Source organism: Mastigoproctus giganteus, chromosome 14 (genome assembly GCF_048544385.1).
Source record: "Mastigoproctus giganteus isolate SK-2022 chromosome 14, ASM4854438v1, whole genome shotgun sequence".
Lineage (NCBI taxonomy): Eukaryota > Metazoa > Arthropoda > Arachnida > Uropygi > Thelyphonidae > Mastigoproctus > Mastigoproctus giganteus.
In genome coordinates this window covers 60657110-60683153 of record NC_143588.1, presented here as the reverse complement: position 1 = coordinate 60683153, position 26044 = coordinate 60657110, and the positions used below count along the sequence as shown (strand labels likewise).

The following is a 26044-nucleotide window of genomic DNA, read 5'->3' as shown; positions in this document are numbered from 1 at the left end:
TAGGTCACAAAGGAGGTTAGGCAGGCGAAGGCAGATTACGAGAAATCTTTGACAAAGGATGTTAAGAAAAACAGCAAGGATTTCTTTACTTATATAAACTCTAAAAGGAAGGGGATGAATCTGATTGGTCCACTTGATATCGATGGTTCGACTGTTGATGATCCTGCTCAGATAGCAAACAAACTGAATGAGTATTTTTCATCTACATTCACACATGAGGAGTTATTAAGGTTTGAAAATGGCAGAAGGTTATCAAATTGTAGCAGGGTGCTTAATGATTTTGTAATAACTGAGAGCAAAGTGGAGGAGAAATTGTTGAAGTTAAACATAAGGAAGGCACCTGGAGTGGATGGGATCTATCCAGTTATATTAAAGGAGGCATCAAAGGAAGTAAGCAAACCCTTAGCCATAATTATTAGAGCATCCTTGGACTCAGGGGAGGTCCCCACGGACTGGAGATGTGCAGATGTATCCCCAATTCACAAAGAGGATCGAAGGGTGACACAAGTAATTACGGTTCAAGCCCGTGACCACCAAATACGGAAGATTTACAGTATTAAATAGTTTTAAAATTCAACAATATTTTTTTTTTATGATTTAACAAAAATGTTTGACACGTGAGGCTACGAGGGTCCCCCCTTCAAGATTTCATGGGGCCATGATCCTCCACTGTGCGCATGCCTATGCTGAAGAATGTATGCTGCTGGACATTCTTTATGTGAGTGCATTGTGCAGACAGTTAAGTTTGGAGAAAGTGGGGGTTACGGTGTGGTGCTGTTTCTTGTGGTATTACCTGGGACCTTTGGTAGTTGTCTGAGGAAGAGACATGAATGCTGATGCTTACCTGAACATTTTGAATGGTTCCATGCTCTCTACAATGTGGCACCTCGCTGGTACAGACCCATATTGGTTTCAATAGGATAATGTCCACGTTGGTAGTTCAACTAGTTTCTGTTCTGCAGGAGAAATGGAGTACTAATGACTGAACTTTCAGAACAGTGACCAGTTGTCACAGTTCTGCAGTCTATTAATTGTTGGGGGAAAGCATATCTAGTAGGGTGGGCATGTCATAGTGGCCAAAGGCAGACTGACACTGATTGGCAGTGATGTCGACACATGCCTAGATACTGTTTGAGGGGTAATTTATTTTGGGAAAGGAAATAATTAATTTTAGTTTTACTGCACTGTACAATGTGTACATTAGATATAATGTACTTTGCAATATTTACTCTACTTTTTCCATGTATCATATACTATAAATTTCAGCATAGAAATTCAGTAGTTTTCATAGCTTTTTTTATGAGAAAAATTCCAGAAAGGATCAAGTCCTGAGGTTGCCAGAATTGGGAGGTTCAACTGTGTATACTGATTTTGTGCTGCTAGAATGCTGTTTGTAAAACTCGCTGTCCCTCCCCTCCAATATTCAGTATATTAATAATTAATATTCAATATATTAATTATTAATGTAATATAAATATTACATTATCAGTAAATAATGTAATATTTACTGATAACTACATAATTTCAGTTAACTTTCAGATTATGGTGATAGTATTAATTTTCCACAGTCTGACAAATATTACAGCCTTGAACAAAAAATTTGTGAAGGACTGCGGATAAAGATAATACAAGGTTTAATGATTGTGTCAGGACTGAATCCATTACACATGGTGAATTAGGTAGAACCATGATGCAGCACACTGTAACTTCTCTTCACAAGGTGATTTGCATATCATAAGTTTGCACATGGTTTTGCAAACAGTAGAATGTGTCATTCAAGGCACAATCGTGTTTAAGTAATGGAACAAAGAGTGAACTAATTTTTTTTTTTTTTTTTTTTCCCAAATTGGGAAACCGTTAAACGGATACTCTTATCTTGTTTGCTTGTGTTTTAGTTGCTTGTAGTGTTTTCATGTAGAGATAGGTTATGGGAGGCAACAAGAATTGTTGGCATCCAGCGTTCAAATCCAAAACCATTCAAAACGTTCACATATTGATTGTGTTTGATTGGTATGGCTCTTCAAATGATGAAAGAAAAATTTTGCATTATAACAAATCTGCACTGTTTGATTGGTAAACAAAGGCCACTCAGATTCAAAACAGAGTCCATTCAGACTGTTCATTATGATCCTTCCATGCTTGAATTTAGTGTAACAGAATGACTTGCAGTTAGAGTATAATCCACCCCTTGGTTAAAAGAAATCACCAAATGAGGCCTCAGTTTCAAGAAAAAGAAAATGGTTCCTGTTTGACAACACCAAGCTGCATGATTTTTTACTGATTATCAAGGTGTTTTTGGCCAGTGTATGCAATTATTTCCCCATTTTCCCAAATTGTCTTCATACTATTGGATTACTACTTCCCCAAAATCAATTTAAATGGAAATGTGACAAAAAAATTGTCACTGGTCAATTCAGATGTCTTAAAAAAGTGTTTCTGCCAGTGATCTCCCAAGTGTGTGGCTTTTCGAAGCAATTACTTTAAAAAATATTAACCTCCTTTTCAATATAAATTGTGGTTTTATTTAAATTGACTCATCCTGAAACTTAATTGCTAAACCTTATTAATTTAAAAAATGTGACTGTTGGTGAGATGTGATATGATAGCCTCATTTGTTTAATTTTAGCATTTACGTCAAGTTGGAGTAGTGGGAAAATTTGTAGAATTCTTTGGACCAGGTGTTAGTGAACTTTCCATAGCTGATAGAGCAACGATTTCAAATATGTGTCCAGAATATGGAGCAACAATTGGCTTCTTTCCTGTAGATGAAAAGAGTGTTTTTTATCTTCATCAAACAGGTAATGTATCTGAGGTAATATTTATTATGGTTATTTTTATACAGACTAAGTCAGAATTATATAAACACTTTAAATTTGCAGATATGAAGTTTTCTGAGCGATGCAGACGGTTTGTAAGAGTAGCTCGTGGTGTCTTGTCAATGATATACAGGAATTTTTCTAGCAGGGATAATGAGGTAATTATCCCCTTGTATAAGGCAATGGTCAGGCCACACCTTGAGTACTGTATACAGGGAGTACAGAGAAGGGCAACAAGCTTAGTGAATGGAACGAAGGCTTGCTCTTACGAAGAACGGCTTAAGTTTTGCAGATTAACAGTGTTTGGAGACTAGGCACCTGCGAGGTGATCTGATTGAGGTGTATAAAGCCTTGAATGGTTTGAGCATGCTCAATGCTGATGGGATTGTTCCTCTTGCTCAGAATAATCAATTAAGAGGGCATAAATTCAAATTGAGGAAAAACAGTTGTAGGATAGATGTGTGGAAGCTTGCCTTTAGCCAGCAGGTAGTTGATTGGTGGAACAGACTTCCATCTTTTGTTGTGGAAGTTGATAGCCTAAATAAATTTAAGGCTGAGCTGGACAGGTATTTGGAACGAATGGAGGGGTGAAATGGAAGCAGTTTTTTTTTTTTTTTGGATGATGCTGTGCATAAGCTTGCTTTGTTGCATCGTATGCCTCTACTAATACTAATAGCCATATTTTGTAGTCAGAATGATCAATTTGATAAAAAGGTGTTCGTTTTAAAGCTAATCAACACAAAAAGGAATAAATAAACAATTATTCCCTACCTCTTCCATTATGCAGTATGATTTGATGACTTTTGAGGTTATGATGAACATCGTGGTGAGATCCAATATTCCTTACATTTCGAGGGTACAGCTCTAAAACGGTGTTCGCAGGCCGGCCGCTAGTTAGTACACTGGGCCGAACCTATTGGTAACTCTCTAGGAGGCTTCCGGATCAGCTAGTGTATAATCTTACTACCTCTACTCTACCAGATAGTGACTGGAGGGAGTCCGAGTAGTGTGTGTATATGTAGGGAGCATTGTCGAGGCCACGTTATGTCAAGGATCTGGGTATATTCTTATCATGTGTACGCTATATCCAAAAATTTCATCACTTCATACAGCATCTTCCACCCACTTTTTCTTACTATTGAATACACCAGGAATTGTCAAACTAATAGAGCAAGCTTATCTGCAAAAAGATCTAAACCTCCCAAGCACTTCCTAATTCATTTCACAAATATACGTGATCTCAATTCTAATCTTAACGATATCCATTTCCACTTGCAGTCTGCCAAACCCCATGTACTTTTTCTGACAGAATCTCAGTTATCGCTTGATTCAGCTACTGATCATCTCAGATGCCAAAATTATTCGTTGTATGATTCCTTTCGCATCAAAGGTGGTACTTGTGTCTATGTCCGTTCTGATATTCCCTGTCAGAGACTTGGCAATTTGGAATCTCCTCTCTTTGATCTTCTCTGGCTTAAAATCTCTCTACCACATTGTGTCAAATTCATCTGTTGTCTCTACCGTTTTCCCAACTCCACTAATCACTTGGAGCTTTTTGACTTCCTCTCTTTGCAACTAGACTTTCTCTAGTCCAACTTTCCTAACAGTGAGGTAATTTTCCTTGGTGATTTTAATGTTCGCAACTCCAGCTGACTTCTGTTTTCTAGTCACACCGACCCAGCTGATCAAGATGCTGAGGCTTTTGCAATTACTAGTGACCTTGCACAGATTGTTCATTTACCTACAAGAATACCGGACAATCCTAATCATACAGCCAACACGCTTGATTTTTTTCTCACAAACAACCCTTCTAAGTACACGGCCGAACTGAGAGATCCTTTAGGCACTTCAGATCACAACTTGGTGATTGTCTCTTTTCCAATGGTGCCTTTATCTCATGACTATTCCCAACCTCGTATTGTTTGGCATTACAAGAATGCAAAATGGGATGACCTGCGAGATTTATTTTCTTCTTTTTCTTGGTCGGATTACTATTTCAAAACTTCTGATGTCAACGTTTGCTCAGATCGTGTCAGTGAAATTATTCTTGCAGGAATGGAATCCTTTATCCCACACTCCACTTTAAAATCTCGTCCTTTATCTAAACCTTGGTTTTCCAATAAATGTGTTGAAGCTGTTCAAGAGAAGAACGTTGCATATCGTAATTGGCTTGTTTCTAATTCTTCAGTTTCATTTTCTGCCTACACCAAAGCTCGCAACAATTGTAAAGCAGTTATTAATCAGTCCAAACTAGAGTTTGAACAGGCTAAGAGTAGAAAACTTGCTTCTTGCCCTAATGGTAGCCGAGCATTCTGGTCTCTTGCCGAAGCTAATGGCTGCAACTTTTGCCCATCCCTGCTCCCACCTCTGTCCAAACCAGATGGTTCTGTTGTCACTTCAACCAAGGATAAAGCTGACCTGCTAGCATCCAATTTTTCTTCCAACTCATGTATTAATGATCTTGGTAAAACACCTCCCACCATTCCCAAAATGCTCCATTCAATGCCTCCCGTGGTCTTCCGTCAAAAGGATGTCAGAAGGATTTTGACGAATCTTGATGCTAAGAAAGCTCCAGGTCCCGATGGTATTTCTCCACTTGTTCTCAAAACCTGTGCTCCTGAACTTACTCCTATTCTTTGCTGGCTTTTTTCACTTTCTTATTCCAAAGGTGTTTTTCCTTCTGCTTGGAAATTTGCTCATATCCAGCCAATTCCTAAAAAGGATGACAAATCTCTCCCATCGAATTATCGTCCCATTGCAATTACTTCTACTCTTTCACCCAGGGTGCTGGTGTGAAGTGGACCACTGGCCACAGAACAAGCTCTTATAACAATGTTACCGCATCCGGGGTAGCCGATGCGCCAGCACTGGGGACCCGGGGTGCTGGTGTGAAGTGGACCACTGGCCACAGAACAAGCTCTTACAACAATGTTACCGCATCCGGGGTAGCCGATGCGCCAGCACTGGGGACCCAGGGTACTGGTGTAAAGTGGATCACTGGCCATAGCAATAAGCTTACTACGCCGAAAAGGGCAATTAACATTGGCGAATGGAATGTTCGAACGGGGCACCACGTTGGACAAAAGGAAATCATTGCCCAAGTACTACTTAGGTGCAAGGTATCAATCGCGGCATTATCCGAATTAAGGCTCACCGGGTCTGGAACGATGATCATCCAACCACCAGCACCTAACGAAGCGGTTATGCTATTCTACTCTGGTGGTGAGAAACGAGAAGCAGGAGTGGGCTTTATGGTCGATGTTCAGGCCACCAGTAGTGTGATCGCTTTCCAACCAATATCGGACCGCCTGGCAGTCCTTACTGTCAAGGGCACCATCAAGACCCATATTATCTCCACCTATGCACCAACTGAGACTAGCCTGGACCCGACCAAGAATGACTTCTCAACCAGCTCCAACATACGCTGGATTCAATTCCACAGACAGAAGTGATCATCCTCGCAGGGCACTTTAATGCCCACATTGGCGTGGACAGATCTGGTTGGGAAACAACAATGGGCAAGTTTGGCCATGGGAAGATCAATGACAATGGACTACGTTTGTTGTCCTTTGCCGCATCTAACAACCTGATCATCGGAAACAGTCAGTTCCAGCACCCTCAAAAACATCAACTTACATGGCGAAATCCATCTGGCAAGGACTCAGCAATCCTGGACTACATTCTGATCAACGCCCGATTTTGCTCATCACTCATGGATGTTCGTGCCATGAGGAAACCTGATTGCGGATCTGATCACTACCTCATCTGGGCTAAGGTGCAACTCAAATTACGGCATGCAAAAAGGTCATCTCGGTCAGCCAAGCTGGACTGGAGGCAGCTAATGAATACTGCCAACAAAGGAGCATATCAGATCGCCCTATCCAACCGCTTTGAGACGCTAGCCGTGCCCGAGGATATAAATGAAGAAGAAAATCAGATCTCTGATGCCATCCTGGAATGTGCTAAGCCCCTATGTCCACCTGCCCAACGTCGAACGCAACCATGGATATCAGACGAGTGCCTCAACCTCGTGGACAAACGGAAGCAGGCAAAGTTGGTCGACTTTGAACGGTACCGGCAGCTAAACCGAGAAGTCCGACAGAGGATGACAGCGGAAAGAGAAGCATACTGGAATCAAGTGGCAGACGATCTTGAAGTGGCGGCATCCAAGAACGAGTACCGCACTCTCTATCGCACCCTCAGATGTCTGAGTGGAAAGACCAAATTGACTAGTGACAACATCAAGAATGCTGATGGGACCTTCGTGCGATCACCGTCCGAACGCTTGCAACGGTGGAGTGAATTCTTCAAAGCATTGTATAATCACGACCCACCTCAGGGACCGCCAGAAGCCGCACTATCGATTGATCCCCCTGAAGTCTCCATGGTCGATGTTGAGCCTACAGTAGAAGAAGTGAAAGCAGCCATACAATCCCTAAAGAATGGCAGGGCACCAGGAGTGGACCAAATCACCACAGAAGCGATCAAAGCTGGGGGAGATGTACTGCTTCACCGACTACACTCACTGCTCAAAACCATCTGGTGCACTGAACAAATTCCGCTAACATGGAGGAAAGCCATTATTGTACTGATCCACAAGAAAGGTGATAACCAGGATTGCAAGAACTACCGTGGCATCAGCCTCCTTTCCATCATCGGAAAATTCTTTATGAAGATCATCCAGTCAAGGCTGCAAAAACATCGCGAGCAAACCGGTCGAGAAGAACAGGCGGGATTTAGACCCGGGCGAGGATGCTGTGATCAAATCTTTGCCATCCGTCAGCTGATGGAGGAGAGGATCCGGTGTGGACAGCGAACCGTCATTGTTTTCATTGACTTTAAGTCTGCTTTCGACTGTGTCCATCAGCCTGCCTTATGGAAACTACTAGAGGTCGAACATGTACCTCGAAAAGTCATCACACTCCTCCAAACTGCATACAATGGTTTAACCAGCCAGGTGCGCATCCAGAACGATTTATCTGAGGAATTTACCATCCAAACTGGAGTCCGCCAAGGGGATGTAGCCTCCCCGTTGCTTTTCAACATTGTGGTCGACGCCATTATGAGGCAAGCATTCAGAAACAGACGGGGCATACAATATGACAAGGATCACTATGTGACTGACCTGATGTTTGCCGATGATAGTGCTATCTTTGCTGGTAACGACTCTGAAGCCACGGACATCCTCTACGACATTGCCCGCATTGCCCGGCCATACGGTTTGAAGATCAATGCTGATAAGACAAAGACCCTGACAACAGATGGGTCGCAGGCCACCATCTATCTCGAAGGCGTCCAGATCAAGCAAGTGCAGGACTTTAAATACCTTGGGTTGCTGGTCCAGGAGAAGAAAGTTGCATCCACCATGGAAATCCACAGCAGAATTGGACAGGCAGCCATTGCATTCGCCTCGCTCAAATGGTGTCTGTGGAAGAGGACCAACATTTCCTCAAAGACTAAAATCCGACTCTTCCAGACTTTGATCCTGCCCATTCTCCTTTACGGATCAGAAACATGGATTTGTCTCAAGCTAGATTTAAACAAACTTGAGGTATTCCAAATGCGATGCCTGCGGCAGATTTTGGGCATCTCACTTCGTGACCGCATCACTAATGATACCATCCTTCTATTTATGTATTACTTGATTTAGTTTTATCATTAGCATTAGTAGAGGTATACGATACAAGAAAGCAAGCGTATACAGCATCAGCCAAAAAAAAAACCTCCCATTTCACCCCTCCATTTGTTCCAAATGCCTGTCCAGCTCAGCCTTAAATTTATTTAGGCTATCAACTTCCACAATAAAAGATGAAAGCCTATTCCACCAATCAACTACCCGATGGCTAAAGGCAAATTTCCGCACATCTATTCTACAACTGTCTTTCCTCAATTTGAATCTGTGCCCCATCAGTTCAGCTTGCTCATCCCATTCAAGGCCTTATACACCTCAATCAGATCACCTTGCAGGTGCCTACTCTCCAGGCCCTGAAATTTGCAGAATCGAAGCCTTTCTTGGTAAGAGCACCGCTTTGTTCCCCTAACCAATCTTGTTGCCCTTCTTTGTACTCGTTCTAGCAACTCTGCATTTTTCCTAAAATGAGGCCTCCAGACCTGTGCACAGTACTCTAGGTGTGGCCTGACCATTGCCTTGTATAACGGGATAATCACCTCCCTGTCCCTGCTAGAAAAATTCCCTATATATCATTGGCAAGACTCCATGACCTGCCCTGGCAGCACATCTGCACTGCTCAGCAAAATTCATATTCGACTGCACAATTACCCCCAGGTCTTTAACTTTCCACTTCCCTGACTGTAATACCACATAGTTGATACATTTCGCTTGGGTTATTGCTACCCATATGCAGTACTTAGCATTTTTCAAAGTTAAACTTCAGTTGCCAATTCTCAACCTATTTGCCCAATTTATCTAGATCCAGTTGGAGTAGCATACTGTCTTTAACAACCCTGCCAACTCTTGTATCATCTACAAACTTGGACATTAAACCTCATATATACCTTCATCAATACTGTTGATAAATATACAAAACAAATTGTGCCCAACACTGAAGCCTGGGGAACTCCACTAATAACATTTGTCCATGAAGAGCAGTGTCCATTGATTACCACTCTTTGTTTTCTCTGAGTCAACCATCCCTTTATCCATTGTAGAAACTTACCCTTAATGCCCTACCTATCCAATTTGCACAGCAGTCTTCTATGTGAAACAGTATCAGAAGATTTCCCGAAATTCAAGTATATGATGTCAAAATTATTTTTGGCATTCAGTTCCTTTGTGACCACATCATCGTATCTAATCAAATTGGTCAGACAAGATCCTTCCTTTAACAAACCCATGCTGTATCTTAAATATTACTGCAGTCTTGTCTAGATGATACTCCAATGCTTCTTTAACCAGTGATTCCATTATTTTCCCTGGAACACAAGTTAAACTAACAGGTTTTAGTTACTTGTGTCACCTTTTGAGGACCCCCTTTGTGAATTGGTGATACATTTGCACACTTCCAGTCCATGGGAACCTCCCCTGAGTCCAAGGAAGCCCTCATAATTATGGCTAAGGATTTGCTTACTTCCCTTGCTGCCTCCTTTACTGGATAGATCCCGCCCACCTAAGGTGCCTTTTTTATGTTTAACTTCAAAAATTTAGCATTAGCATTAGTAGAGGCATATGATGCAAGAAAGCAAGCTTATTCAGCATCAGCCAAAAAAAAAAAAAAAAAAAAAAAAAACCCTCTCCCATTTCACCCCTCCGTTCATTTCTCCTCTACTTTGCTCTCAGTTATTACAGAATCACTTAGCTACCTGTTAGTTTGATAAACTTCTGGCACTCCCCTCATTGAATAACTCCTTATGTGTGAATGTAGATGCAAAATACTCATTCAATTTATCAGCTACTTGAGCATGATCATCAATAGTCAACCCATCTATGTTAAGTGATCCAATCTGATTCATCCCTTTTCTTCTTAAGTAAAGAACTCTTTGCTGTTTTTCTTTGCATCCTTTGCCAAAGATTTCTTGTAATCTGTCTTTGCCTGCCTAACCTCCTTGGTGACTTGATTACAGACTAGCTTATATCTATCATAGGCTGCTGTGCCACCTGATACTTTATATGTATCCATACATTTTTCTTCTCTGCCACGAGCCTCGTTAATTCATCTGACATCCATTTAGACCTAAACCTTGAACAGTATTTCTTAGTTGCAATGAAAAGCTTAGCAGCCTCCAAAATTTAGTCCCTGAAATCTTCCATTAGAATTCAACTTTGGCAACAAAGTTGAATTGTAGAGTTTAGTTTTAGTTTAGTTTAGTTCTTGCACAAGGTTTGGGTTTGGTTCCATTTAGCTCTAAGAAATAACATGTAATCTTGGTCATGTAGACTTTGCCCTTTGGCAGATAGGCAGTTTGCCAGTGGATCACCAAGAGCCAGGAGCTTCTCTCCCTTGTTGTCATTTACATCATGCAATAACTTCTGGGAAATTTATTTATACCAAAACAAAACAATGAGTATTTATGTTATTTCATATATCAGATATACTTGAAATCCTTTCTACAGGTTTTGTTTAATTACAGTTCCCTTTATGGCCTGAAAATAGAATACAGCAAGTATTCTATTTTCTGCAACTTTAGTATGTATTGGAACTTATGTATCTATATATTAAACTTATTAACATTTCAGTTCTTCAATTTAGTTCTGCATTTATTCTTCCTTCTGTTGTAAAGTTGGAAAGTTATGGTTGTTGTTAAACTTGAAACTTCTGATAACAATTTCATATTTTGCACGTTTAGTATAGTAGTTTCTGTAATGTTAAATTTACTTTGCATGATACTATTTTGCATTTATCTTTATTTTTATAGGGAGAAGTGAAAAAGCTGTTGGTTATGTAGAAGCATATCTTAAAGCTGTGAAGATGTTTAGAAATTACAGTGATCCTCAAGAAGATCCTGTATTTTCTGAGGTAAATGCACAATTATTTATCCACATTTTGTGCATGTGGAATTTTCTTAATTGTCGATTATTTTAAATTATTGTAATTTAAAATAATGAAGAGCGTGCTAAAATAACACAGGGTAACTGACTTAGGTCCTTCTTGTTAAAAATTCAATTAGTTTATTTTATAAGTCATCATGTAGCTTAAACCTTAGTCCATTTTTACCTTTTCAAGGTTTTTCAACCCACACAACATGGAAGTTGGCCTATTACACACTTCTACAGACACCACAGATTGCAGCAGTATGGCCTGCGATTCTGATGCTCCATAAAACTTTAGTTCAATAAGTTATTTTTATATATGTGTTTGAACCCAAAAAAGAAGTCTTTTTGGTTCAAACACATTTATTATTGTTGTTCTTATATTATTTCTTCCTGATGGGTTTCCATCTCTGACAGGTACTGTTACCAAGTGCACAGGGTGGTTGTCTGGTGTTACTATTGGTTGAGGGACTCTCTGACGATCCTACAGGTGTTCAAGTTTGCAACTTTCTGGAGTTTCTTGTATGCATTCTCTTGGAAACCTGTTGCTACTAGGCTGTTATGTAGGCTCTTTGGCACCATACCTGCGATTGTCTCAATGATTGGGATGCTCGCTACTTGTTGCATATGCCACATCTCTTTGATCTCCTGTCTTAGGTCCACGCACTTCATGATCTTTTCCTTGTGTGTTTTCTGAAGGTTGTCAGTGTTGGGTACCACTATGTCAGTCAGATAGGTAGCCTTTTCATTCTTGTTGACAAGGGTTATGGCTGATCTGTTGTGAGGGATTGTCTTTTCTGTTATTATGATGCAGTCCAAGCACGGCTTGTGGGTTGGGGTCTCTAGTACTGCCTGGGGTTTGTACTAGTAATATGCTACACTTTCCTTGATCAACTGGTATTTCCCCTCTAGCTTCTGATGCGTTATGCTGGCTACCTGGTCGTGTCTATGAGTGTACTTCATCTGGGTGACCACCTTGCATCCTGTGGTGATGTGTTGGATCATTTCTGAGGCCAGGTGGCATCGTCAACATGTGTTATCTGACACTCCAGCTCCTTGGCAATGTATTTTCTATGGTAAGCATGAATCTTTCAATCTTGGGGAAGAGCATCCCACTTGCGAGTTGTGCGTTGGAAGTCTTGATTGGAGGTTATTGTAGTGTCTACCATGGAGTGTCTTGTTTGCCCATCTTTCTATCTGTTTGTTCTGTCTGGGCAGAAGGGAGAGTCCTCACTTAGGTTGAGTGAGGTATACTGCTTGTATATGTTCCTTTTGGCCCGGTGGAGTGCTGATTTGTTTTTCTATCACTGTCTTCTGTTGCTTGATGAGATCTATCAAGCCCTTTGCTCCTTCTTTTTGAGCAATTGTTAGACTCTCCACAGCTGACTTTTGGTGGTGTTGGCAGCTCTTGGTCATTATTGTCCTTGTCTTTCTTGTGATATTCTCCAGCTCAGTGTTAGTCCAATCTATGATCCTGAAGGAGTATGTTAGCACTGGGACTGCATAGGTGTTTATGGCTTTAACTGTGTTCCCTCTGTTCTGCTTTGCTTCGAGCAGGCTTCTGAGTCTCTGTTGGTATTTTTCAGTCAGGCAGGTTTTGATTTCCTTGTGCTCTAACTGCTGAGCTCGCATCATTCCCAGGTATTTGTAGGTCTTTTCCCATGTCATGGCTTCAATCTCTTTACCAGTCTGCAGCTGATAGTTTCAGCCGACTAAGTTCCCCCTGATGCAGTCCATGGATAGTGGGTTTAAGTGCTAGACAGAACATCTCCCTGAAAGATTCCTCTCCTGGTGGGATCAGTCTGGTTGTGATGTTCTTGATCCTGATGGTGGTACTCCATTTGCCATTGTTGCTTCCAGGAAATTTGTCATTGTCAAATTGAATTTGCAGATCTTCAGCGTCTCTATTGTTGGTGACTCAATTGTCAGGGAAATGGGAAATATATTGTGCAAAAAGGATAGGTGGAATAGGACCATGATATGTCTGCCTGGGACAAAAGTTGATGATGTTGTAGAGCAGATATAATCTTTTAAGGGCACAAAGGTGATATTGTTTACATGTTAGCACTAATGACATTAAGTATAGCAGATCTGTAGACTTGTTAGCAAGTACAGGTCAATGTTGAAAAAAAGTCAAAAGTTAGGGTTGAATTTGAAAGTTTCTGCAGTTCGGCCCAGACATGATAGGAGGGAGAAGTATACAATGAGAGGCTTGTCAATTAGTTCGGTTCTGGAGAGATTGTGCAAGGCTCATGGGACATAATTTTTTTTAGTGTGGTCTGTGCTTGTTAACAGAAGAGATTGTTTCTAGGGATCGGATACACTTAAATAGAAAGGGTACAAGAATACTTGGTGATGTTATTGAGGCAGTCTTAGGTGGGTCGGAAAACTGCTACCTTGTGGAGAGGGAGATACGCAGACTAATAGATTAACAGTAGCTACAGCCAGAGGTGAACGTGATTCTTGCACTGCTTCTATTGGAGAGCAGCAGCCTGGAAAACAAGGTGCTGGGTATTTCAAGGACTACTGGGAGTCATTGCAAAATAAGTAAATATGGGCTGTGAAAACAAAGCCCATATTTACTTGATTACCCTAAAACAGCATTAGCATTAGTAGAGGCATTTGATGCAAGAAAACAAGCTTATGCAACATCAGCCAATAAAATAAATAAATAAATAAAAAATAACCACTTCCACTTCACCCCTCTGTTCGTTCGAAATACCTGTCCAGCTGAGCCTTAAACTTATTTAGGCTATCAACTTCCACGACAAGGGATGGAAGTCTATTCCACCAACCAACCACCCGCTGGCTAAAGGCAAATTTCCTCACGTCTATCCTACATCCATCTTTTCTCAATTTGAATTTATGCCTCTCAGGTGATTTATTCTGAGCAAGAGGAAGAGTCCCATCAGCATTGAGCATGCTCAAACCATTCAAGACTTTATACACCTCTATCAGATCACCTCGCCGGTGCCTACTCTCCAGACACTGTAATTTGCAAAACTTAAACCTTTCTTCGTAAGAGCAGCAAGGCGCCTCCGTAGCCAGGTGGGAAGGAGCAGTAGTGCGTAGCACACGCTTCTTGATCAGACCGGGGTTCGAGCCCGTCACCACCAAATACGGAGGATGCGGAAAGGTCAGGGAATGACCACCGCATATCCCGGAGCAATATGGCCTTAGTTGCTAATGCTCCTAAAAACCAAAAATAACCAATAATCGTAAGAGCACCCCTTTTGTTCCATTCACTAATCTTGTTGCCCTTCTCTGTACTCGTACCAGCATCTCTACATCCTTCTTGAAATGAGGCCTCCAGACCTGTATACAGTACTCTAGGTGTGGTCTGACCATTGCCTTATACAATGGAATAATCACCTCCTTATCCCTGCTAGAAAAATTCCTATATATCATCGACAATACACCATGAGGTACTCTTGCAGCCCGTCTGCACTGCTCAGAAAACTTCATATCTGCCTACACAACCATCCCCAGGTCCCTTTCATTCTCTACCACTGTCAGTGTAGTACCACAGAGTTGATACGTTGCTCTGGGGTTGCTATTTCCCATATGTAGTACTTTGCATTTGTCAATGTTAAACTTCATTTGCCACCTCTCAGCCCATCTGCTCAACCTTTCCAGATCCTGTTGCAGTAGCATAGTGTCAGTAGTGTCCTTGACAACCCTGCCAACCTTCGTATCGTCTGCAAACTTGGACATTAAGCTTGATATACCATCATCGATATCATTTATAAATACAGAAAACAATAATGGACCCAATACTGAACCCTGTGGGACTCCACTAATAACATTAGTCCACGATGAGCAGTGTCCATTGATTACCACTCTGTCTTCTCCCCCTCAACCATCCCTTTATCCATAGCAGCAATTTGCCTCCAATGCCACACTGCTCCAATTTGTGCAGCAGTCTTCCATGTGCAACAGTATCAAAAGCCTTTCTAAGATCCAAGTATATAATATCAAAGTTATTCCCTGCATCCAGTTCTTTTGTGACTACATCATAGTATCCAATCAAATTGGTCAGGTAATACTTCCCCTTAACAAAACCATGCTGTGTCTGAGCTATAACTGAAGTCTTGTCTAGATGATCATGCAGTGCTTCTTTAACCAGTGCCTCCATTAATTTTCCAGGCACAGAAGTTAAACTAACAGGTCTATAATTACTTGTGTCGCCCTTTGATCCATCCTCCTTTGTGAATTGGGGTCACATTTGCACATCTCCAGTCCATGGGTACTTCCCCCGAGTCCAAGGAAGGTCTCATAATTATGGCTAAGGGTTTGCTTACTTCCTTTGCTGCCTCCTTTAATATAACTGGATAGATCCCAACCACCCCAGGTGCCTTTCTTGTATTTATCTTCAACAATTTCTCCTCCACTTTACTCTCAGTTATTACAAGATTCTCTAGCTTACTGCCAGAGTTGAATACACCTCTGGCATTCCCCTCGCTGAATAACTCCTCATGTGTGAATGTTGATGCAAAATATTCATTCAGTTTGTTAGCTACCTGAGCAGGATCATCAACAGTTGACCCATCGATATCAAGTCGACCAATCTGATTCATCCCCTTCCTGCTAGAGTTTACATAAGTAAAGAACTCTTTGCATCCCTTGCCAAAGATTTCTCGTAATCTGCCTTCGCCTGGCTAACCTCCTTTGTAACTTGGTTACAGATCAACTTGTATCTATCATAGGCTTCTGTGTCATATGTTAATTTGTATATATCCCATGTATTTTTCTTCTCTGCCATATGTCTCATTAGTTCATCTGACATCCACTTAGGCCTAAACCTTGAACAATATTTCTTAGTTGGTATGTAAAGCCTAGTAGCTTCCAAGATAAGTGCTTCGAATGCTTCCCATTTTGAATTTGCTGTTGGTAACATCATCAGTTGGTCCCACTGTATAGAATTTAAATACTGTCTCAGTCCATCGTAGTCACCTTTATGAACTTTACCCCTAATGGTAGTTACCTCTTTGAGTAAATCCCACTTCAGCACACTGTGTCACTGCCACCTAGTGGTTCATTTACCTGCAGATTCTTAATGCATGAAGAATCACTACTGATAAACAAATCAAGGGTATTACTCCCTCTAGTTGCCTCCCGAACATGCTGATGTAGGAAACAATCATCCAATAAATCCACAAAAGCCTTGCTAGTGTGTGAGTGACCAGCCCCCAAATTCCAGTCAGTATCTGGGAAATTAAAATCCCCCATTATAAGACTCTCTGATTTACTGGCCCACTCTATTTCTCTGTACAGTTTCTTATTATACTCATCAGAGTCATTAGGCCTATAGCACACTCCTACTCTCAATTTTGATCTCCCAATGCTTATGTCACACCAAACTGACTCGACACTGCACTGTCCAGCGATGTCGACTGGCTTCACTTCCTTGGATTTTATGTGTTTCTTAACTAATAGCATAACCCCTCCTCCCTTCCTACCCTGTCTATCCTTTCTGTAGACATTGTACTCCCCAAATTCCAGTTCTGCATTCCTTATATCTGTGTGACACCACGTCTCTGAAATCCCCACAATATCTGCCTTTGATGTTTTGAGCAATACCTCAAATTCATCAGATTTTTTACTAAACTCCTAGCATTGGTGTACACGCAAGTATACATGCACCTGTTCTTTTTCTTAGCTACCCTAACACAACCTATGTGTTTATTTGTACCCCAATGATTCCCAGCAGTCTCTGAAATATCCTGCATCTTATTTTCCAGGCTGTGGCTCATTCCAATAGAAAGCAGTGCAAGAATCACTTTCACCTCTGCCAGTCGCTACTGTTAATCTATTAGTCCTTGTATCCCCCCAATCTAGCAGTTTTCCTACCCACCTAACACTGCCTCGATAGCATCAGCAAACATTCTTGCACCCTTTCTATTTAAGTGTTTCCCATCCCTGTAGAAGCAGTCTCTCCTGTTAACAAGTACAGACCAGGCTGAAAAAAATTCTACTCCTTGAGCCTTGCACAATCCTTCCAGGGCCGAATTGATCGACAGGGCTCTCGTCATATACTCCCTCCTATCGTGTCTGGGCAGAATTGCAGACACTTTCAAATTCAACTATAATTCACGGCTGTTTTTCAACAGTGACCTGTACTTGTTAAGTAATTCCGCCGGTGTCCTACTCTTAATATCATTAGTGCCAACGTGTACAACTATATCACTTTTTGTGCCCTTAAAAGATGATATCCGCTCTACAACGTCATCAGCCTTTGCCCCTGGCAGACATACCCTGGTCCTGTTCCACCCATCCTTTTTACAAAGCATGTTTCCCGATTCCCTGACTATAGAGTCACCAACAACTACTAGTTCCTTTGGGACCAGTGCATTCTGCCTTGGAGGCTGCCGCTGTGTTGCGCAATGACCAAGTGCAAGCTCTGGCATTGGTGTGGGCATGAGAGCTTGATGGGCCCTCACTTTTAATCCTTTGAGGGCATCCACCCTGTCCTTCAAGCTCTCATATAGGCCCATAACAATGCTGAGTTGTCGCCTGATTTCCTTACACTCCTTGCATCTCGCGCACACACAATGACATCCCCCATGGCAGTATCATGTCCCGTACCTGACTGCTCCACAAACATCAAGCAAGTAGTGCATTTTAATAGGCTGTGATTCAGAGGGCAACTGCCCCCCTCAGTTCTCCCCTGAGCCACAGCACTCCCATTAGCTTGAGCCTTTTGCTTGAGCCTTACATAGCCCATGTGTGCTAACACATGGGCTGTGTAAAGGTAACTAAGAGTAAGAATAGGTGCATGTATACTTGCACATACACCAATGCTAGGAGTTTAGTAAATAAATTTGATGTATTTGAGGTGCTGGTCAAAACTTCAAAGGCAGATATTGTTGAATATCAGAGACGTGTTGTCACACAGATATAAAGAATGCAGAATGGAAACTTGTGGAGTACCAGACAGGATAGGAAGGATGGGTTATGCTGTTAGTTAAGAAACACATAACAATCTAAGGAAGTGCATCCAGTTGACATGGGTCGACAGTGCAATGTTGAGTTAGTTTGGTGTAACATAAGCACTGGGAAAGCAAAATTGAAAGAAGTGTGTTATAGGCCTAATGACTCTGATGAGTACAATGAACAACTGTACAGAGAAATGGAGTGGTGAGATAAATCAGATTGACTTATATAATTGTAGATTTTAACTAAAGGAACCATTAGGTGGCAGTGATCACAGTGGGTTGATGTGGAATTTACTCAAAGATGGAACTACCATCAGGGCTAAAGGGAAGGGTTTTTGCTTTTGTAAAGTTGACTACAGCGTGACCAACAGCAAATTATAAATGAGAAGTATTCAAAGAATTAATCTTGGAAGCTACTAGGCTTTTCATACCAACTAAAAAATATTGTTCGATGTTTGGCCTCAATGGATGTCAGATGAACTAATGAGACTCTTAGCAGAGAAGAAAAATGCATGGGATGCATATAAACTATCAGGTGTTGCACAGAAGCCTGTGGTAGATATAAGCTGGTCACTAATCAAGTCACAAAGCAGTTTAGACAGGGTAAAGCAGATTACGAGAAATCCTTGGGAAAAAATGCAAAGAAAAGCAGTAAAGACTTTACTTATGTAAACTCTAGAAGGAAGGGGATGAATCAGATTGGTCCACTTGATATCGATGGTTTGACTGTTGATGATCCTGCTTAGGTAGCCGATAAACTGAATGAGTATTTTGCATTTTCATTCACACATGAAGAGATATTTAGGGAAGGAAATGCCAGAAGTTTATCAAACACTGGCAGGGATCTAAATGATTTTGTAATAACTGAGAGCAAAGTGGAGGTGAAATTGTTAAAGTTAAACATAAGAAAAGCACTTGGGATGAATGGGATCTATCCAGTTATATTAAAAGAGGAAGCAGTAAAGGAAGTAAGCAAATCCTTAGCCATAATTATGAGAGCATTCTTAAATTCAGGGGAGGTTCTCACAGACTGGAGATATGGAAATGTATCCTCTATTCACAAAGGGGGGGGGGGTTCAAAGGGTGACATGAGTAATTACAGACCTCTTAGATTAACTTGTGTTCCGGGGAAAATTATGGGGTCATTGGTTAAAGAAGCATTGCAGAATCATCTAGTCAAGACTGCAGTTATAGTTCAGAGACAGCATGGGTTTGTTAATGGTAAGTCTTGTCTGACCAATTTGATTGGATACTGTTATGTGGTCACAAAGGAACTGGATGCAAAAAATAATTTTGATATCATATACTTGGATTTTAGGAAAGCTTCTGATACTGTTGCACATTAGTATTAATAGAGGCATATGGTGCAAGAAAGCAAGCTTATACTGCATCAGCAAAAAAAAACTTCCTATTTCACCCATCCATTCACTCCAAAAGTTTGTCCACTTCTTCCTTGAATTTATTTAAGCTATTCAATTTTACTCAACAACAGATGGAAGTTTGTTCCAGCAATCAACTACCCACTGGCTAAATCCAAATTTCTGCACATCTATTCCACAACTGTCTTTCCTCAATTTCAGTTTATGCCCCCTAAGGTTTGTAACCTGAGCAAGAGGAAAAACCCCATCAGCATTGAGCCTGCTCACTCCATTCAAGGCCTTATACACCTCAATCAGGAAGACTACTGTACAAGTTGGAGCAGTATGGCATTAAGGGAAAATTGCTGCTATGGATAAAGGGATGGTTGAGTGGGAGGGAGAAGACAGAGTGGTAATCAATGGACACTGCTCTTCGTGGTTGCATGTTATTAGTGGAGCCCCCCACGGTTTGGTGGGTTTGGTGTTGGGCCCATTGTTGCTTTCTGTATTTATTAATGAAGGTATATCAGGCTTAATGTCCAGATTTGCAGACAACACGAAAGTTGGCAGGGTTGTGAATTACACTAATGAAATTGCACTACTGCAACATGATCCAAAAAAATTGAGCAGATTGGCTGAGAAGTGGCAACTGAAATTTAATATTGACAAATGTAATGTACTGCATATGGGTAGAAGTAACCCTTTCTACCGAATTAATGGAAGAATTAATGGGTAATATGGCATATGTGCAGAAATGAAATGTTCTTTGTTTGCATATAAAATCATTGTTTTTGTTATAAATCATGAATTGTTACTGTTTGCTGATGTATCTGAATCACTTATAAGTTTATCAAGTGGAAATCTGCTGTACACCAATGGAAGGAATGAAGGTGGAGTTGGGTTTCTGGTCCATAAAGATTTTAAAAACAACATTTTGGAATTCAAAAGTACATCACCAAGGGTGTCAAGACTAATACTCAAGATTTCTAAGAGGTACAAGCTAAAGATTATAATGATTTATGCACCAACATCAAGCCATGATGACAAAGAGGTTGAAGAAATGTACACCGAAATTGAGAGTCTTCTAGATGAGCAGAAAACCCACTACACTATTATTATGGGGGACTTCAATGCTAAGGTTGGAAAAAGGCAAAACAGTGCAGAAAGAGGAACTATAGGAAATTTTGGAATTGGTGAAAGAAATAAAAGAGGTGAAAGACTTGTGGAATTTGCAGAATCTCAAGGACTGTCAGTAATGAACACTTTTTTCAAGAAAAGGTTGAACAGAAAGTGGACATGGAAGAGTCCAAATGGATTAAAAACTGATGAAATCGACTTCATCCTCATTAACAGAAGATATATTGTGAATGATGTTACCGTCCTGAATAAGGTAAATGTTGGAAGTGATCACAGAATGGTAAGATGTACACTTGATATAGATTTAGGAAAGGAAAGGAAAAAACTGACTCGAGTAAATAATACAAAGGTCTTTGAGATAACAGAGGAGGAGAAAAAGCAGTATGTACTGGAACTTAAGAACAAGTATGAGCTTCTGCAGACTGCTGAGGACCAAGATATCGACGAGGAATATTACAACTTTTTGAAAGTGATAAAGCCCAAGAAACCTATAGGGAAACAGAAATCCAGAGAAGAGAAAATTAGTCAAGAAACACTTGTCATGATGAACCGAAGACGACAAATGAAGAGCAAGAAAAACACTGATAGGGAGAAAATTGAGTATATTGAGTTATGCAAAGCCATTAGAAAGAGACTCAGAGAGGACATAAGAAGATTTAACACAAGAAAAGTAGAACAAACATTAAGGGAAAACAAAGGATTTAAATCAGCAGCCATGAGCAGTAATACAGAAAGACAAATGATACTGAAACTGAAGAATAGCGATGGTGTACTTATAAACAGCAGAGAAGACATAATTCAAATAGCAGAAGACTACTATAGAGAATTATACAAGGAGCGAGGGAATGATACCAGCAGTGGGGAAGATAGATTGCAAAGTAGCAACACATATGACATACCCGATATTCTTCCTGATGAGGTAGAACATGCATTGAAGAAAATGAAGAATCGGAAAGCTCCGGGGGAAGATGAAGTTACTGTAGAGTTGTTAAAATTGGGAGGAAGAGACAACACAAAAACTGGCAAGGCTCTTCACAAAGTTCATTAGAAAAGGTGTGACGCCTAAGCAGTGGAATAATGCAATCATAGTTTTGCTGCATAAGAAAGGAGATAAATCAGAAATTGGAAATTATAGACCAATTAGCTTGTTATCCCACGTCTACAAGTTGTTCACAAGGGTCATTACTAGCAGATTAGAAAGAATACTTGATGAGAATCAACCGAAAGAGCAAGCTGGCTTTAGGACAGGATTCTCAACTATGGATCACCTTCACGTAATATCACAGCTAATGGAGAAAGCAAATGAATATAAAACACTATTATGCCTGGCATTTGTGGACTATGAAAAGGCATTTGACTCCATACAGCATAAGGAAATGTTTCAGGCACTGGAAAGACAAGGCATAGATACCCCATATATTATGATTTTGAAGAAAATATATGAGAGTGCTACCTCCTTTATTAGACTAGACAAAGACAGTAGCAAATTTAAAATCGAGAAAGGAGTTCGACAAGGAGACACAATATCTCCGAAGCTGTTTACTGCTGCCCTTGAGGAAGCTTTCAGAAGATTAGACTGGTCGCAGAAAGGAGTCAATGTGAACGGAGAGTACCTAAACCATTTACGATTTGCAGATGACATTGTGGTCATAAGCCACGATCCCAAAGAATTAGAGGAAAATCTTAATCAGTTATGCACAGTTAGTAAGGATTTTGGACTAAAGATGAATATGGCTAAAACAAAAGTAATGAGGAACAAGTATGCCACGGAAAGGGAAATAATGATTGAATGAGCAGTAATTGAAAAGGTGGTGTCATATACTTATCTGGGACAAGTTATTAGCTGTAATAATGATAAATGGCTGGAAGTCAAGAGAAGAATAAATTTTGGATGGATAGCATTCAGGAAATATAGTCACATACTGAAGAGCAATATCCCAGTTTGTCTGAAATGTAAAATAATGAATCAATGTATACTCCCCACCATGACTTATGGAAGTGAAACTTGGGCACTCACCAAAAGAATGGAAGAGAAGCTGAGAACTACACAGCGAAGAATGGAACGAATTATATTGGGAATCAGACTGTTAGATAAGAAGAGAAACACATGGATTAGGCATCAAACTCAAGTAAAGGACATTCTTATCAAAACTAAAGAACTAAAATGGTCTTGGGCAGGACACATAGCTCGAAGATATGATGACAGATGGACTAAGAAAATAACAGAATGGTACCCAAGAGGAGCTAGAAGAAAACCTGGAAGACAAAGGAGGAGATGGATAGATGAAATTCATGAGTTTTTGGGTAGTAAATGGATGGCTAGTGCTCAAAACAGAAGGAACTGGAAAGTTGCTGGAGAGGCCTTCATCCTGCAGTGGATTGAAAATTGCTGATGATGATGATGAATGTATCTGAAATGTAATGCACTGTGAATGTTAAATTTTTTTTTTTTTTTTTTAGATGAGGAAAAAATTCTTAAAAGAAATGTCAAGTTTTTATATATACCACTAAGCTCTTGGCATTTAGGAAAACAGGCTTCATGTTCGTCAAGCTGCCAGCATTTAGAAAATAGCAAAATTGGCTATTTTTCATTACTTGATTTCTGTTGGAAGATTTTACTTTAAAGATAGAAAATGGATGAAAACATCTCTAATTTTGAACATTAAACTGTAGTCTTTTTCCTTTTTTCCTTCAGGTTGTAGAATTAGACCTAAGTACAGTCGTACCATCTCTTAGTGGCCCTAAAAGACCACATGACAGAGTTCCAGTTAGTGATATGAAATGTGATTTTTTGAAGTGCTTGGAAAATAAAGTAAGTCATCATGTCTTACATGCCTCTAAATTTTCTCTTTCCTTCTTTTGTAACATCATTTTATTGTTAGTTCCATTGTATATATTTTTTTAATACAGGTTGGCTTCAAAGGATATGGAATTAGTACTGATAATTTGGATTCTTCTGTTCCATTCATGTTTGAGGGTAGTGAATATGTGCTTCGTCATGGATCGGTTGTCATAGCTGCTATTACTAGTTGCACTAATACCAGCAATCCATCTGTTATGCTAGGAGCAGGTGAGAAAAAAGTAACATTTCATTTTTATTAAGTTAACAATTAAGTGACATACAAGTGAGTGCAATTGCATCATTTCTGTACATAGCCAACTACTTAAGTAGTTATAAATTGGCATCATTAATTATATCTCATATTGTGAATACCTTCACAACGAGTTGCCATGATATTGCACTATCTCGAATAAGTAATGTTTCACCATAGGAGAAGACTATTGTTACTTATTCTTAGCGGATACCATCACCCATACAACACCGTTTTGGAGCTTATTGGCTCCTCAACAGTGAGTGGACAGGCACCCTGGTGTTGCAGTGATGAAAACCTAGTTGCAAAGTATAACTCCACAATATGAGAGATGCCTGATGGTGTGGAGTAATTTATGAGGAGCCAATAAGCTCCGAAACGGTGCCGTATGGATGATGGTATCTGCTGAGAATAAGTAACAATAGTCTTCTCCTATGGTGAAACATTATTTATTCAAGGTAGTGCAATGTCATGGCAAGGTATTCACAATGTGAGATATACTTAATGATGCCAATTTATAACTACTAAGTAGTTGGCTATGTACAGAAATGATGCAATTGCACTCACTTGTACATCAGTTAACTCCTTACATAATCTGGGGCTTTAGCCCTAAACTATTCTGTAATCTAAATTACTCCACACCGTCAGGCATCTCTCATATTGTGGTGTTATACTTTGCAACTGGGTTGTCATTGCAACACCAGGGTATCGGCCCACCCACTGATGAGGAGCCAATAAGTTCCAAAACGGTGCTGTATGGATGATGGTATCTGCTAAGAATAAGTAACAATAGTCTTCTTCTATGGTAAAGCGTTACTTATTCGAGGTAGTGCAATATCATGGCAACTCATGAAGGTATTCACAATATGAGAGATACTTAACGATACCAATTTACAACTACTTAAGTAGTTGGCTATGTACAGAAATAATGCAATTGCACTAACTTGTACATCAGTTAACTCCCTGTGTAACCTGAGGCTTTAGCCCTAAACTATTCTTTTAACAATTAAGTTAACAATAAAAAATATAATAAATTCATTTAAAATTACACTTATAATTACTTACAGTTGATATTTTTAATAGTAAATGAAATATTGAAAATCACTGTTTTTTAATAAGAGACTTGTGTTCACTGTACAATTTCTGTCATATTGTATGGTCATTAAATAATTGTTTTTTTATTGTTATTAGATAATGTTAAAAGAGCTCCTGCAATTGTATTTCACCTGTCACTGACATAACATTTAATATAATTTAAACAAACTGACATTAAAAATGAAAACATTAGAAATGAAATAAGCAAACAAATTAATTCTTTTTATAAGGGTAAAAAAATTCAGCAATGTTAGATCTTCAGTAATGTGCTGCATTGTCAGTGGTTCTTGTAAATTTGAGAGTGAAAAAGTTGCATTTTTTCTTGTTGATAATGGGATACTCATTAATCATGCTTTACTGTCAGTGTAAGTAGGATGTGGACATTGAGGTGGGTCATAGGTTGAATTCTTTATATCAGGGGTGGCCAACGAGTCGATCGCAGATTTAATTTCAGTCGATCACAACGAATTTTAAATATACAGTCATCCCTCGATTTGTGTAATGAAATTTTTGAGATGCTAGATTGCGGCACCTTTTGAAGGAAAAAAGTAGATCGCATCACAAATTAAGTTGGCCACTCCTGCTTTATATTATCATATCGATTAAACAGCAACATTATTGTTTTTTGACTCTGAAAATTGAAAGCCGGATGTTGAAAATAAGCAAGTGCCAGAAATTTGAGCAATAACTCAAAACTTTGTTGTGCTATAATAAGGTTATCACATTCTTAATACATTCAAAATAAAGATTTTTTTTTTTTTCCAATTGATTTGTAACTGTTGATGTAACATGGGTTCACCATTGTGACGTGACCATTGCAACATTTGTAATGGAATCATTGCTATTTTTTTTTTTTTTTTTGCACTCATCCCTGAAAAATTAAGCATCCCATCACAATTTGATGCGATGCCAAAGGTATTCTTTTATTAGACTTTTGGAAATGAGGTCATGACATTGTATATCTCATTACCAAATTACAGAAAAAAACCAAAAAAACCCCCAGTTTTTTAAATTCTGTACAGTGGGACCAACTGATGATGTAACCAACAGCAAATTCTAAATGGGAAGCATTCAAGGAAGTAATCATGGAAGCTACTAGGTTTTTCATACCGATTAAGCAATA

General features: G+C 39.8%; 1 protein-coding gene across 2 annotated transcripts in view; it reads left to right on the top strand.

Annotated features, from left to right (window-relative positions):
* LOC150075159 (cytoplasmic aconitate hydratase-like) overlaps window positions 1-26044 on the top strand; it is a 289211-nt gene that overhangs the window by 107633 nt on the left and 155534 nt on the right. For both annotated transcript variants that reach the window (XM_090388696.1, XM_090388697.1), the window contains 4 exons: window positions 2627-2798; window positions 11190-11290; window positions 23430-23546; window positions 23645-23804. In XM_090388696.1, the coding sequence (XP_090244822.1) occupies window positions 2627-2798; window positions 11190-11290; window positions 23430-23546; window positions 23645-23804 (550 nt within the window). The remainder of the gene's footprint in view (window positions 1-2626; window positions 2799-11189; window positions 11291-23429; window positions 23547-23644; window positions 23805-26044) is intronic.